The sequence below is a fragment of the Astyanax mexicanus genome, unplaced genomic scaffold, assembly GCF_023375975.1.
Source record: "Astyanax mexicanus isolate ESR-SI-001 unplaced genomic scaffold, AstMex3_surface scaffold_35, whole genome shotgun sequence".
Taxonomy (NCBI): domain Eukaryota; kingdom Metazoa; phylum Chordata; class Actinopteri; order Characiformes; family Acestrorhamphidae; genus Astyanax; species Astyanax mexicanus.
This window is the reverse complement of record NW_026040045.1, coordinates 1855040-1871592: the sequence shown is the minus strand read 5'-3', so window position 1 is coordinate 1871592 and position 16553 is coordinate 1855040. Positions and strand designations below refer to the sequence as shown.

Below are 16553 nucleotides of genomic sequence, written 5' to 3'. Positions count from 1 at the left end.
AAAGCGTCTGCCAAATGTAATGTAATGTGATACCTAAGCCTTTTATAGCATTGTTAAAGGAAGACTGCCATGCCCTGTAACTCTCAGGTTTGTCATTGAACTGAAAAAAGCTTGTGGTGACCAAGTTGCGGCGTGCTAAGTAGCGTGCAAGATCATCAGTTGTAGATGTGGAACCAACTGCAGCTTGCTGGAAAACGCATGACTGAGCTGTTGTGCTTATAGCGGGATGTGCTGGTTTAATATCTGCCCAGTACTCATTACCCCTCTTAAAAGTCCTACCAGCATTTTCTTGGTGTGGTGGTAAAAGTGTATCTTGTACTTTATTCCCAGCATCAAGTGGCTTATCGGTGTATGTATGGCTTACATATGGAGTCCCCCATGTGATGAGACTATGATCAGGAGCAGGCAGAAGAGTAGGTGTGGCAGGAAAAGGTTCAAACTTTGTGAAGTGAGCAGCCTCTGTTGTGTTTTCACATATTCGCTTGTACACTCGGGAAAATTCCTCTCCGACAGTGATTTCCTGGACTCACTCTTAATCATACCACCCTCCATTTCTTCAGCTGCCTCTAGTGCTTCAGCTTGTGCAATAGCTGCTGCTGCCTCTCTTTGTTAGTTAGTGCTTCTAGTTCAGCCTCCAATTTTCCTAACTGCAATTCAGCTTCCTTTTGTGCCTTCTCCAATTTTAACTGTGTCTCTCTTTCAGCGAATGCAGCCCTAGCTTTTGCCGCTTCAGCCTTGGCTCTTGCAGCTGCACTGGTAGTTGAGGATGCTGAACGAATGCTCTTAGAGCTGAAAACTGAAGCATCATCACTGTGTTTCTCTTCCATTTTTGGATTAGATGAATATTTGCAGCCAAAGTTGCTGAGGCACCAGAAATGTATGCTTTTTCACTGTACTGTCCTTGCTTATGTGTTATAACTTCAGGTAGACAGCCAGCCAAACTCCGTACACATGACACTGGAGTCAGGAAATAGCCTTTAGCTCCTTTATTTTACAACAGACTCACTGAGAGTGAAGATGTGTCACAAGAGTGAAACTAAAAATAAATTGTAACCAACCTGGTTACAAATATTGGTTATGCCTCCTCCTATCCATTAGGGGAGCTGTTAGAGGTTGTTCCTTCTTTGGTATAAAAAGGGAGGAGGAGCGGGTGAGGATGGACGGAAGTGACGATGGCTCTGGCAGTGAGCCAGATTCATTTGGTTGTAGAAGTGGGAACAGGGCGGGTGAGGGAGAGTGTCATCTGGTGCGACCTAAGAAAAGTAGGCGTTTGTCGGAGGATAGGTGGTAGTCCTGGTAGTGGACTGCGAGATATTGGAGTGAAGCATAGGAAGGAAGAGTACCTTGTTCTTATTCAGTTCCAGTCTAACGCTGATGGCGTACTCAATCCGATCAGGCTGTCATCTGAACTGAAATCAGCTCTAGGGGATGTGGCCAACGTTAAGGTGTTGAGAGGACGTAAGATCTTAATTACTTGTAAGGACGAGCGTCAAAGAGATAAAGCGCTAAAATTAAAGTCTCTAGGAAGCAAGAAAGTTTTGTCAAGGCTGTTTAAGGATTCTCAATGGTTGCAGGGGGGTAATCACAGGAGTACCTTTGGAAGTAACTATGGATCAGATTAAACGTAGTCTGGTGGAAGGCACTGTTATAGAGGCCGTCAGGCTAAAAGGATACTGGAAGGAGTTAAGGGAGATAGTCTCTCAGTGATGATTCATTTTGATGGGGAAGTTTTGCCAGACCGGGTTAACCTTGGTTATGTGAGCTTCCCGGTTAGAGTTTATATACCGCCACCTCTAAGATGTTTTAACTGTCAGAGATATGGTCATGTGGCTGCTGCCTGTAGAGGGAAGAAGAGATGTGGTGTTTGTGGAGGAGACCATGAGTATGGACATTGTGAAGAGGGTACTAAACCTAAGTGTTGCAATTGTGGGGATGTATGGTTAGGAAGCGAGTTGCGGAAGTACAACGGGTCCGTGTTACTCGAGGTATAACTTATGCTGAAGCACTAAAGGAGGTCGCTGTGCCTGCTTCTCAGGAGGGTAGGGATGATAGGTCCGCACAGAATATTGGTTTTGCTGAGTTGAGGCAGCACACACATTGTCCTGTATCTCAGAATACTCTGGTGGTTGACAAGGTGAAATTTGTCATGTTTATGGTCGACGTGGTTAACTGTACTGCCCAGACTTCTAGTAGAACTGGAAGGATTAAAATTATTGTTAGATCAGCTGAGAGACTACTAGATATTAAGGGCCATACTTGGGAGGGCATAAGTGTAGGCTTAGCAGGGTGGACAGTTCCCACACCGTCCACTGATGGACTGTGATGGGTTTTTTGATTCAACAGTGGAATGCCAGTTTGTGGTTAGCAGAAGTCGTATGCCTGATATAATATGTGTCCAGGAGACCTAGCTTAGGCCTCATTTAACATATTCTCTGACAGGATATACAATTATTCGCAGAGATCGGGTGCAGGGTAATGGTGGATGTGTTGCCACTTTTATTAAGGAAGGAATTGATTTTAAAGTTAGCTATGTAAGTAGTGAATTTGAGTCAGTAACGGTGGATGTATGGGGTGTAGATTGAAAATTTAGAGTCGTTAATGTATATAACCCTTGTAATAAACTCTCTGTTGAGGTTCTGATTAGAATGGCAGGTTCGGGCCCAAAAACGGCATTATGGTGTGGTGATTTTAATACATAGTAATTTATGGGGTAGTTCTGGTACTGACAGCAATGGTTTGGCTGTGGAGGAGTTTTTAATGGAAGAAGGATTGGTATGTCTTAATGATGGTAGGGGTACTAGGCTTAATATTTCTAGTAAAGCTAAATCTGCTATTGACTTAACTCTGGCTTCTTCCGATTTGGCTAGTAAAAGTACTTGGGATGTCTTGCACTAACTATACCACTTTAGGGAATGATTACTATCCAATTATTTGTGAACTGGGAACAGGTGTCATTGAAAGCAGAAAAGACTGTTTGAAAAGGTGGAATTTTAAAAAAGACGACTGGAAGAGGTACTCTGAGTTGTGCGATAGGAGGTTGCAGGTCTGGTCGATGTCTGGGAATATAGATGCTTGTAATGATGACCTGTGTCAGATTTTATATAGGTCTGCTGAGGACACTATTTTATAAGAAGCATATTGGTAAGAAGGTTGTAGTTCCTTGGTGGACAGCAACATGCTCGGAGGTGATCAGATAGCGAAACAAAGCTCTCCGTGTTGTACGAAAGGCTCTTTTATCTTCTGACCTAATAAAGTATAAACAAGCACAAGCTGTTGTTAGGAAGACTGTTAAATCAGCTAAAAAGGATTACTGGAGGACATTCTGTAGCTGTATTGGGACAGATATCCGTGTGGAATATGATAAGGAAAATGAGGGGTATTAGAAACACTATAACTATTCCTGTACTACATCAGGGAGACCAGGAGGCTGTATCTGATGAGGATAAAGCGGAGGTTCTGGCTCAGGCTTTTGTTAAAGTGCATAGTTGTGCAAATTTAAGTGAGGATATGTTGGCCTGCAGAGCGGCAGTTCTTGCTAGTTATCCTCACGTACTGCTTAAAAAAGCTGTTTATGATATTGCTTTAGACTGTGAACTTCAGCTGATTGAACTGAAACATTTATCTGATGATTCTCTTGGGGTGATTTTAAAATTCTATAATAAAGTTTGGACAATGGGTCAGCTCCCGTCGGCTTGGAAACTAGCTGTAGTTGTACCTGTAGGGAAACCTGGAAAGGACCCATCAGATGTAACTGGTTACAGACCCATTTCATTGACGTCTCATATAGGCAAAATAATGGAACGCATGTTGACAGATAGGATGTCCTTTTTTCTTGAGCGGAGCAATAGTTTTTCTTCCTATCAAAGTGGCTTTCGTAAAGGTAGAATGATTATGGACTCAGTTTTGTGTTTGGAGTCTGACATTTGGAGAGCGCTTTTACATAAAGAAGTGGTTGTTGCTGTGTTTTTTGACATCGAAAAGGCATACGATATGCTGTGGAAGGAAGGACTGCTTATTAAATTATCCAGGCTAGGCATTAATGGGAGAATGTACAATTGGGTGTTGGACTTTTTAATGAATCGGCCCATTCAGGTTAGGGTGGGAACGGCCCTTTCTACCATCTATGATATAGAAAATGGGACTCCACAAGGCAGTGTTTGCAGCCCTATTCTGTTTAATATAATGATAAATGACATTTTTTCTGAGCTCGGTCCAGACATAGGGAAGTCTCTTTATGCAGATGATGGGGCTTTATGGAAGAGAAGTAAGAATCTGGTCTATGCTACTCGGAAAATGCAGGAGGCTATTACTACAGTGGAACTCTGGGCAAACACATGGGGGTTCAAATTCTCAGTCTCAAAGACCCAGGTCATTTGCTTCTCACAGAAACGTTGTACGAGTGCTCTAGGGCTTGAAATGTATAATCAGGTGCTTGAACAGCTTAAAGTGATAAGATTTCTAGGTATGTGGATGGATTCGAAGCTGACCTGGAAGCAGCATATTGTTAAAATGTCTGATAAATGTAAGAAAGGGCTGAATGTACTTAAGTGTCTGGCGGGTAGTGATTGGGGAGCTGACCGTTCCTCCCTCTTGAGCATATATGTCGCACTTATACATTCTGTGTTTGATTATGGCTGTATGGCTTATAGATCAGCTGCTGTGACTCACCTGAAAGTGCTTGATGTACTACAGGCTCAGGCACTAAGACTATGTTGTGGTGCGATTAGATCCTCCCCGGTGGCTTCTCTTCAAGTTAAGACTGGAGAGATGCCTCTAAATTTTAGGCGAATGGCACTGACTGCTGTATACTGGTTTAGCCTGCAGGGACACGTTGGGAGTCACCCAACGAAAGCTGTTTTGGATAATTGCAATGACCAGCTGCATGGTCCAGCCAGAAGTTTTGGGTGTATCAGTTCTCATGAGGCAGAAGACATGGGATTACGGGCCTGTGGCTTTGGTATTTCTGTACCTAGACCTGTGATTCCACAGTGGCTATTTACGGTACCTAGTGTAGACCTGACACTACTAGATGAAAAGTTTGGTGACCCAGAGAGTCCTTATGCATCTATGGTAGTACATAAACATCTGACAATGAGGTATTACAGTTATCTACAAATGTATACTGATGGATCAAAGAACCCTTCTGGGGGAATGACAGCAGCAGCAGTATTTATTCCAGACTTTCAGGTCTTTATTGCTAGAAGACTGTCTAATAACTTATCGGTGTTCACCTCGGAATTGGTCGCCATTCTGCTGGCATTACAGTGGGCTGAAGAAGTCTGCCCCTTGAGAATAGTGATCTGCTCAGATTCTTTATCAGCCCTGCAGAGTATACAGTCTGTCTGGTCTCAGTGTAGACTAGATCTTGTGCTTGAAGTACATCAAGCCTTATTTTGTTTGCATATGCAGATGATTTCTGTCCATTTTTTATGGGTTCCTGCACATGTGGGTGTTGATGGCAACTATGACATCCCTCTTAGTAAAGCAGAGGCACGGGTGGTCATTAAACTATATGTAAGAAACTTATGGCAGATGTCATGGGAGCAGGAGGACAAGGGAAGGCATTTATTTGCTATACAGCCAAGGGTTGGTTTGGGACAGTGACAGTGGGGGGTATGGTCGGAGGCAGGAGACTATCCTGACTAGGCTTAGGGTGGGTCACACTTTGCTAAATTCTTCTCTGCACCTCTTTAAAAAACATGACACCGGGCTTTGTCGTCATTGTCAGGAAAGGGAAATAGTTGCACATATTCTTTTTCATTGCGAACAATATAATGAGTACAGGGGAATATTTGTCGATATGCTAAGGGGAAAGGGTCACACAGATTTCTCTTTAAAGGAGTTGCTGTCATATGGTTCTGGAGTGGGCATTGTCCATAAACTTCTTTTTCATTTTCTTAAAAGTGTTGGTTTTATTCAACATAATTTGACACAGTCTATTTCTGTTGTTATTATTTTTATTATTTTATTATTTATTTTTTGTTTATTTATTTATTTATTTTTATTACTATTATTATTTTCTTTCCCTTCTTCCCCTCTTCCCCTCCTCATTCCCCCCCTTTTTCTCTATCTCTATTAATTTTAAATGGGTTATATAGATTAGTTTCGTCACTTCCCGAAATCACATTCGCCCTCCAGTTCAGTAGATGGCGGTAATGCACCTTTAATTGGTTTGCCAACCGCCATTAAACCTGAAAGAAGAAGAAGAAGAGGTAGTAGAGAGTTGTCCTATAGGTACATGTACTCTTTGTTTGGTAACCTCTTTTTTGGGAAACTCATTCATGCTCATTGTAAGTACTAAGGGTTACTATGCTTATATGTTATGCTATGCTATGCTGTGCTTTGCTATACTAAATAAGCTGATGTTGCTAGAATGTTTAAGCTTTATGTTGGTTTTAAGTATGCTGTTTCTACCATGTTAATCCTATGCTAATGCTAATGCTGTGCTAATGCTGTGCTAATGCTATGCTAATGCTATGCTAATGCTATGCTAATGTTGATTAATAATGTTGATGTTAATGTGATTTCTGTTAGCTTTATTATTTTAACATGCTAATGCTAAAATGCTAGTATGCTAATGCTAGCAGCATGGTGGTTGTGGACTCATTTTTACCTTCTTGTGCAGAAGGAGGTTCTTAATTTGTTTGGACTGAGTAGCTTGGACTGAGGACTGTTGAAGGCCTAGCTGTGCTTATCTCCAATCCAGCTGTGCTTATCTCTCCTTCAGGTTAATTTTCCATCTGGTCTGCATCATAACTGGTGGGGGCTTCTAAGTTCTTCTATCTAAAGGATTTCCTCAAACCCAAGAGCATGCTTATATAGACTTTGTACAGTGATTTATTGGAAGGCACAAAAAGGACTTTGGGCTCTGGTGTTTGTTTGTTTGTTTGTATATTTGTTTGTTGGGCGGTGGGGGGTGTTTGTTTGTTTATCTCTGCAGTCGTTTGTTTTGTTTTTTTGTTTTTGGGGCTATCCATTTTTTTTTTTTGCTTGTTATTAATAATGTTTTTGGTCATTATACCTCACTGACACTAAAAAGTGCATTATATATACATTCAAGGCTGTAGTGTGAATCTGTTGGACACTTCTTAGCTACCTCTTCCCTTCAACTAACACATTAGCATTTAAGCAGACCTGTGTGGTATCCCCCCTAAATATTTTTGTAGCATTAATCTTATTGAGTTCTTTAGGATTACGGTTACAAAGTGGCGCCCGAACAGGGACCTTCGGTGTTCTAGCTATTTTTGCTTTTATCTGTGTTCATACCTGTGTCTTGTGTTATGGCAGCCCAGCAGTCAGAGATGGAGGCTGGAACCTCACCCCCACTAGATTTTACAGCCGGCCCATTTGTCACAAGACGGGATGCAGTGAGTGATATCATTGACACCTTGAGCCATCTGTACATTGCTTCGGATGGGGAGGAAGAGGATGAGAGCTTAGATGGTCAAGAGTAGGCACCTGACTGGCCACTACCTCCACCACCTCCAGAAGACAGCATTCAAGTTGGTCTAGCCGAGCGACTGCAGAAAATAGAGGAGAGGATCTGCAGCCTTGAAAACAAGCTGCAGGAGCAACATGATTGCTTGGGCAAGGCACTAAAAGAGGAACTGAAGAATGTAAAAGAGGAGCTGGGACAAAGTGACAAGGCAATTGAAAAACGACTCACATACCAACTGCAGAGACAAAACGAGAAATTTAAGAAGGTGATAGACCTGAAGGTAATGGAACTAGGAAAGACAGTGCTGGACTGTTTAACCAGAAGGGACAAACAGCTAGAGAAGAGATTTAAAACTCTACTTCCCGTAACCTCTACTCCCCTTCCTTCATCCCACACTATGCTACGCACCATTGGAGTCTCTCAACAGGCCCAACCAAGTACCATCGGTGACAGCTTGACTACTACACCATTGAGTCCACCCATTAAGCTAGAGTTTCCAAGGTATGGGGATCTCAATGAAGAGCAAGATCCCTTGGCTTTTATTGAGAAGTGTGAGGAGTTCCTAGCTGTCCGGCCTTTGAACGACCTGGAGATACTGGCTGCTCTCACGTCCGCTTTGTCAGGTACAGCTAAAGACTGGTGGAAGGCAGAGATGAAGTCGGTCAGAACCTCGGGCCTCATTTATAAAGAGTGCGTACGCATAAAAAGAGGGCAGAAATGTGCGTAAGCAACATCTCACGCAAGAATTGTGATTTATAAAGAAATACTTGGCGTGAAAACGAGCGTACATTTAAGCAAGGTTTGAGGCATGCGTATGCCTTCAAAAGTGTGCGGAGAGAGCGGGAATTAGTGGCATCATGTGGTAAAGTAGGGAATTGTAAGTAAATGCGCAAGCCTTTCTTCCTTCCGCATATTAGTTACCACATAAATCAAAATTAACAAAGGAAGATTAAGCATTACTTGTTTCAATATTTTTTTCTGCATGTATAGTTAAAATAATTTCTGTATCTTATTCTGTATTATATGTATATGTAGTGTTAATTTTCCACTAACTTGTATATTTCACTTTGTAGTTTATTTCAGTTTTATTTGTATTATCTGTTTTATCTCACAGTTGTAAAATCTAAAGGTGATATATATATATATATATATATATATATATATATATATATATATATATATATATATATGAATATGTAAATATTATTATTATTGCAACAAATTATACTCTATAATAAAGAGAGAGGAAAGTGTTAAGGGCTGGTAATAGTTGCAGATAATTACGATCATAAACAGCTGTACCTAATTGCATGAAATAACAGCTCTATATATAAGCAGAAAATAGTGAGGCACTGTCTGTTATAATGGCGTTTTTGGCATTACTTGAGGACGTAGCTAACCGACAAATACGGCGACAACGTGTTTTCAGAGATCATGAAGATATAGAGAGATAAGCCGATTTAGGTTTCCAAGAGCCATTCTCATGGAACTGTGTGCCGAGTTGGGGACAGATTTACAGAGACCAACGTTGTGGTATCGGGCAATACATGTCCACTTACAGGTGCTAACAACTCTTGGATTCCTGGCGACGGGTAGCTTTCAGAGAGAATTAGCAGACAGGTCAGGAATATCTCAACCATCTTTAAGCTCCATAATGCCAGCCGTATTAGCTGGCATAATCAGATTGACAAGTCGGTACATCAGATTTCCTTACACTGCAAATGAACAGGCTCAAATCAAAGCGCAATTTGCAACAGTGGCCAGTTTCCCAAATGTAATCGGAACAATTGACTGCACTCATGTTGCTATAAAAGGTGCCGAGCCAGAATGAAGCTGCTTTCATCAACCGAAAGCAATTTCATTCTATAAACATACAGGTTATTTGTGATGCGACCATGATTTTAACCAATGTGGTTGCTCGATGGCCTGGTTCAACACATGATTCCTTTATTCTGAGGAATAGTAGTGTAGGAAACCGGCTTGAAAACGGAGCTGTGCCGGATGGTTGGCTTCTTGGTAAGTGAAAACTTTAAAGTGGTTATTCAAGACTTTAAGCAGTTTTATACAATAATCTATTAGCAGCCTTATTTCTGGACCATTTTTATAGGCGACAGTGGCTATCCCCTCCAGCGCTGGCTTCTTACCCCATTCCCCAACCCACACAGCAGACAAGAGAGACGCTACAATGATGCACACGCTTTGTCGTGCTCTGTTGTGGAACGCACCATCGGGCTGCTAAAAGGCCGATGGCGTTGTTTAGATGCGTCAGGTGGGAGATTGCTTTACCGTCCAGAAAAGGTTTGCCAGATTGTGAGAGCATGTGCTGTGCTACACAATATAGCACAGAAAATTGTCTCTCCCTGTTAACTGCCAACCAACTTGAGGACCCTGAACCAGATCCACACCCTTACCCACCAGACTCTCTCCAAGCAGTTAGACTGCGCGAGGACGTGATGCTTCGATTGTGAATAACTGAAGATCAACGCAAAGGTATTTTTTAACAAGTTATTTTAATGTGCTTGACATTTCTGATAGTACCCCCTTTATTTCTCTCATCTCAGTTGTTAGCCTTTCAATTGCTGCATTTGTGTTGACTTGTGTTTGCAGCACAGCTTCAGTAAGAACACGACCATGGAAGGAGACACGTGGGGCACCGGAGACACCACTGGAGGCATGAGCGGCACTGGAGACACTACTGGAGGCATGAGCAGCACTGGAGACTCCGCTGGAGGCATGAGCGGCACCGGAGATGCCGCTGGGGCCGGGTTGGCAGTCCTCCGCTTCATGGCCACTCTCAACATCCACAGTCCCATCTTTAAAAAATGTTCAATAAACAATTCTAAGTAGCAATCCTAGTTTTCGCGTCTTTATTCAAATATATAAAATATATATGTTTAAAAAAGTTACCTGGTTCTTCTGTGCAGGGTTCATCAGCTAAGTCCGTGTCACCCTCCTTCTCACTCACCACTCCGCTTAACAGGGGTTCCCCAATTCTTGAAGCCATCCTCTCGTGAAAAAGAGACGGTGCAGGTGTAGCCTTTCCTCCTCCAGTTGCAGTTAATTTTTTTCTGTGCAAAGCAATTTGCTTCTTTGCGTCGACTTTTAAATCTGACCACTTTTTCTTTACCTCTGCAATAGTTTGGCTTGTGGAGCTTACATTGTTTACTGCTGCAGCCACATGCTGCCACTCAACAAACTTAATGCCACCAAACAACACATCCTTCCTTGCCTCAACCTCTGAAACAAGGATTTCCACTTCACAATCTCCAAAATTTCGCTTCTTTGCTTTGCGTTCCTCCATCATCCCGATCAGAATGAATGGGGAATCACTCATTTAAATATTCATTGGGTGATTTGCATGGACCTTTTATGGGTAAATGTGGGCGGTTCGGAGGCGGAGTGCGAGGCTTGGTCAGCTGCGCACATTTATAAGCAGATTATATTATTTGGCTGAGGGACCAAAGACAAGGACCTCATGAGAGTATCAGAGATTTTTCTTTCCAATACAGAGCTCTATGCTTAAAATGAAGGGAGGATATGGCTGAGAAAGACCTACTTCAGGCTATTCTGAGAAACTGCAATCCCAGGCAGGCAAGCCTTTTGAGAGGGACAGTAAAGACTGTGGATGAGCTTGTGAGGGTAGGAACACTGGTGGAGAGAGACCTATCTGCGGCAAAGAGTTACTGGAATCAGGTGCAGCAGGATACTGCAGGCAATAGACTTCAGGTCTCCAAGGCTGGTCGGAAGGGCTCATCTCAGAACCCTACTCATGCAAGCGTATTCCAATCTGCTCCATCTCCCATTGGGGTGCTGACTCTACCACTCTTCATCCGAGGGCGGGACGTCCCAGCTGTGGTGGACATTGGCAGCACTTATTCAATGATGCAAGAATCTCTGTGGGAAACACTGAAAGAGCAGAAGGAGGTCTGGAGGCCTTGTGGGGATAAAAATTTTCTCCTTGCTGATGGCCAGGTTCGAGCTGCAAGCACCACCCATTTTACATAATGGGCCACGGGGATTTGGCATTTCCTCTCATTGTGGCTGTGGTCTTCCTTCACTCATTCAGCCTTAACCTCAATTTCCAAGACACCACGTATTGCCTGCCAGGAGGATGCACAGCCCGATTCTACACAACGAACACTAACCTAAAGGGAGCATCACCACTTACTGCAAACATGCATCTTTACATCGCTCAGCCCATCAAAGAAACCCCTGATGCAGAGTTACAATGGCAAGTAGAAAGTCTACCGCATCACCACCATTGATGAACTCCCTGTCCGCCAAAGGCCCTACCGAGTGCCAATGGAGAAACAACAGTTCATCAAAAGGGAAGTAGAAGAGATGATGGGGAAAGGCTTAATCCGTCCAGCTACTTCCCCATGGGCCGCTCCGGTGGTGCTAGTGCCCAAGAAGGATGGAGGTAAGGGGTTCTGCCTTGACTACAGGAGACTGAACACCAAAACCCACCTGGATGGCTATCCAATGCCTCAAGTGCTAGAGATCTTGGAGTCTCTTCATGGAGCAACCATTTTCAGTACGCTTGACCTTAAGAGTGGATACTGGCAGGTCACCCTGGAGAGAGACAGTGTCCAGAAATCTGCATTTGTCACCTGTGAAGGATTATATGAATTTTTGGTTCTTCCCTTCGGTCTCAAGAATGCTGCCGCAACATTTTAACGCCTGATGGAGACAGTTTTAAGGGGTCTCAAGGGGAAAACCTGCTTTGTCTATATAGATGACATTGTGGTCTACTCCTCTTCGATCCAGCAACATTTTCTTCATCTTCAATTAGTGTTTGAGCGTCTTCACTGATCAGGACTGACATTAAATCTGAAGAAAGGCAACCTTCTACCAACCTCTCTCACCTTTCTGGGTCATGTGGTCTCTAGGGAGGGCATAAGTACAGAGCCCAGCAAGGTGGAGGCAGTGTAGGGTTTTCCTCAACCTCAGTCTGTCAAAGAGGTGCAGAGGTTTTTGGGGATGGCAGGGTGGTATCACCGGTTTATTCCTTGGTTTGCCGAAAAGGGCTGCCGCCCTCAATGCCCTGAAGAAAAAGAATGCTATCTGGGCATGGACTGAGGAATGCTCACAAGCTTTTGAGGACATTAAACAGGCCTTGACCACTGCCCCAGTTCTAATTCCCCCAGACTTCAGTAAGTCTTTTAACCCCAAACTGATGCCAGTGAGGAAGAAATCTGCGCTGTACTCTCTCAAGACATCGATGAGCAAAACATGTCATTGCCTATGTGTTACGTGTCAGTAGGGCACGTATGTTTTTTTTTGTGTTTTTTTTCTTTTGCCCTCTTCTCTATCCTATTTTCTCTGCAGGTTGTGTTGAACGCTGCATGGCCGTGTCTGCCGTCCAACTGGGATCGCTGCTGGTAGCTAGGGGGCGGTCCTTGGCACATAAATGGATTCACCTGTGAGAGTGTCAGTCTGGGGGAAGCTTGTAGTTTGTTTGGCTTGTGAGATGTTTGGCTGTGAGGTTCTAGCGCTTCGGCGTTAATTTGTATATGTAGCCTCTGGGTTTTCTCGCCCTGTCTGCTTCCCCACCTAATTAGTTCTCTCTCTCTCTCTTTTGGTTCTCAGCGATGTGTGGACAGGTTAGACTGGGCGCGCCTGTACACAACACGTAGGTAAATCTCTGTTAGACACACTAGGTAAGGGGCGAGTGCCACTGCTTGTTTTTTTTTCTCCTTTATGGTTAGGTTAGACCTGGCTAGGTAGGTAAGCTGTTTTTTTTTTTTTTCATTTCTTTGGCACCATCCTTTGTCCACCTTCGCCTGGTGAGAGCACATTAACGCAAATTAATACAAATTTACCCATTCTAAATCAATCTAATTCTAATAGTTTAATGTACGTTTGTACTTTCATCCCTGTAAATGTTACTGTTTTATACTATTTATGCCTTTAAAAAAACATTAAATGTTCATTGTTTAAATACGCAATTCTTGTTGTCCTGGTCTTTCCCTTCCATCCACCATCACACACCCAATGTTACTCCTCTTTACCCCTAGTTACATCAGAGGGGAACGTAACATTTGGGGGCTCGTCCGGGATCTTTATATTTCCTGGGTTTTGATTTAGGTGTGTGAGGTTGGATGGTTGGTGATGGATTTGGGTTAAGTTGGTGCGCTGAGTTTATTGATTGGGGAATTGGTACTTATATTTATGTGCTTTGCAGCATTTTAGGTTAGTACTGTCCAGAATCAAGAGAGATTAAATGGAAAAGTTTAATTTACAGAAGTTTATTGATAAGCCTAGCTATGAAGTACTGAAAATGTGCAAGAAAGATGACCTAATTTCTATAGCTAGCCACTTCAGTCTTCCTATCTCGAGGGCTTTGTTAAAGTCGGAGATTCACAAGCTTGTTCTTAGTCGGTTGGTAGATGTAGGGGTGTTGGCCGCGCGTTCTGAGGTAGATACAACTACGGGGCATGATCTTCTTCAGCCAGCACCAGCACTTTCTCCGGATGGGGAGGCTTCGCCTTACCGGGGTAATTCACCTGACCGCGAGGAGTCGCCGCTGCGTGTCTCTGGGGAGCCGGAAATTCCAGAGGGGACTGATGGGGTCAGTGAGGAGCCTCAGGTGAGAGCTGGTTTACCTCCTTATGAGCTGTATTCTCCAGGGTCTTCCCATTCATCTCGGTCTTTGACCGACAGTCATGTACAAGTTCGTTTGGCCCGTCTCCGGTTGGAGGCTCAAGAGAAGGCTCGGAAATCGGAGTTTGATTTTAAGTTGGCTGTTCGAAAAATGGAGCTGGATTGTGATAAGGAGGTCAGGCTGCGTGAGTTGGAGATAAAGATGAGGGAGCTCGCCTCTGTCCAACAGGAGCAGCCGGTTTCCATGGCAGCTTCCGCGCCCACTGGTTCTGCTGTTCAATTTAATGCTGCTACACAAGCGCCTGTTGAACGGTCTACATCTACCGAACTATCGAACACCGCTTCATTTGACTTAACCAAGTGTGTTTCATTAGTGCCCCCATTTAGGGAGAGTGAAGTGGACAGTTATTTTAATGTTTTTGAAAGGCTTGCTACTACACTGTGTTGGCCGAAAAATGTGTGGTCTATATTGTTGCAGTGCAAATTAGAAGGGAAAGCACAGGAGGTTTGCTCAGCTCTGTCACTTAGTGAAAGCTCGCAATATGATATTGTTAAATTTACAATCCTTCGAGCTTATGAACGTGTTCCAGAAGCTTATCGGCAACGTTTTAGAAATTTTAGGAAATTGCCCGCTCAGTCGTTTGTAGAGTTTGAGCGTGAGAAAGGAGTCATGTTTGATAAATGGTGCAGTGCAAGCAAAGTTACTGATTTAGCGTCTATGAGGGAACTGATCTTGCTGGAAGAGTTTAAAAATTGCCTCCTTGAACGTGTTGTGATGTTTTTAAATGAACGTGCACCTGTTACGGCGTTGCAGGCAGCCGTTTTAGCAGACGAGTTCGTTCTCACTCACAAACAGGCTTTTAAACCATTTAAAGTAGAGCATACATCCGAACATAGATCTAAATCTGTTTCTGGTAGCCGATCGCCTCCGCGATCTAATGACAAGGAATGCTTTTATTGTCATAAGCCGGGACATATTGCTGTTAACTGTTTGGCGCTTAAGAAAAAACAGGAGAGACAAAGTAAACAAAATACCAGTTTTAATCAAGCAAAAGGGGTTGCATTTGTTGGTCCTGTGGAGTCTGAGATTGTTGATGTGGGTTCCGGTGGATCACCTGATGTAGATCCTTGTTATCAGCCTTTTATTTTAACTGGCAGTATGTGTCTGGAAGGAAACGTTAGTTTAAGACCCGTGCACATTTTAAGGGATACAGGGGCTGCTCAGTCTTTTGTTTTAGCCGATGTGCTGCCGTTTTCTGAACAGTCTTTTTGCGGTTCGTTCGCTGTATGCCAGGGGCTTGAAATGGGTTATATTAAAGAACCTTTACATTATGTTCAGCTGGTATCTGACCTGTGTTCTGGCACTTTTAAAGTTGCCGTGTGCTCTGCCTTGCCTGTGAAGGGAATTGATTTCATTTTGGGAAATGACATCGCGGGAGGGAAAGTTCTGCCGAGTTTGGAGGTTCTGACTGCTCCAAGTGATGCCTTTATGTCTGATATTAGTGCTGAAAATTCTGATATTTTTCCCGCCTGTGTTTTTACTCGTGCTCAGTCCCGAGCGTTTGATAATGTGGAAACACTGGCTGATTCCTTTTTTTCTGAATCTGTTTCAGAGGTCGTGTGTCCTGTTGATTCCGGTTCGAGTTCTCAACAGGGGGAAAAGGTTCCGAACATCTTCACTGACAATTTACAAATTGAGTGGAAGATCAGTCGTGATCAGCTGGTAGAGGCACAAAAAGCAGATCCATCTTTGCTAAAATATTTTACTATTGTGGGTAAACTGGGAAAAATGCCTGACAAGTCGGTTACATATTTTATGGAAAGTGATGTGCTAATGCGTAATTGGAGGTCCCGACAGGATCCTGAGCTTTACAGCGCTGTACAAATTGTAGTCCCTGTAGGTTATAGGCAGCATGTGTTGTCCTTAGCTCATGATAGTCCGTGGGCAGGTCATTTGGGCATTACAAAAACTTACAGCCGCATTCTTAAGCATTTCTTTTGGCCTGGTATGAAAACTGATGTTTCAAAATATTGTCGCTCATGTCATGTCTGTCAAATTACAGGTAAACCAAACCAAATGGTCCCTCCAGCTCCTCTGTGTCCTGTTCCAGCTGTTGGTGAACCATTTGAAAAGGTTTTAGTTGACTGTGTAGGACCACTGCCAAAATCAAAGACAGGTAACCAGTTTCTTCTAACAATCATGTGTACGGCTACACGTTTCCCTGAGGCAATACCCTTAAGGAAAATTACAGCTCAAAGTGTAACTCAAGCATTACTGAAATTCTTCTCTACTTTTGGCTTACCCAGAATCATACAGACTGACCAGGGAACCAATTTTCTGTCTAAACTTTTTGCTCAAGTTCTGAAAACCCTGAATATTCAGCACGTTGTTTCTAGCTCATATCATCCTGAGAGTCAAGGTGCTTTAGAGCGGTTTCACCAGTCATTAAAATCTATGTTGCGCAAGTTTTGTTTGGACAGTGGTAAAGCCTGGGATGAAGGAGTTCCTCTT

General features: G+C 43.2%; 1 protein-coding gene across 1 annotated transcript; it reads right to left on the bottom strand.

The window, feature by feature from the left end:
• Positions 1–9943: 9943 nt before the first annotated feature.
• On the bottom strand, positions 9944–10804 carry LOC125790239 (myb-related transcription factor, partner of profilin-like). Its single transcript, XM_049473234.1, has 2 exons — positions 10346–10804; positions 9944–10251 (listed from the first exon to the last, which is right to left on the bottom strand). Exons 1-2 carry the CDS (start codon positions 10770–10772, stop codon positions 9944–9946), a joined length of 735 nt encoding a protein of 244 aa, XP_049329191.1. The 5' UTR covers positions 10773–10804.
• Between the last annotated feature and the right edge of the window lie 5749 nt (positions 10805–16553).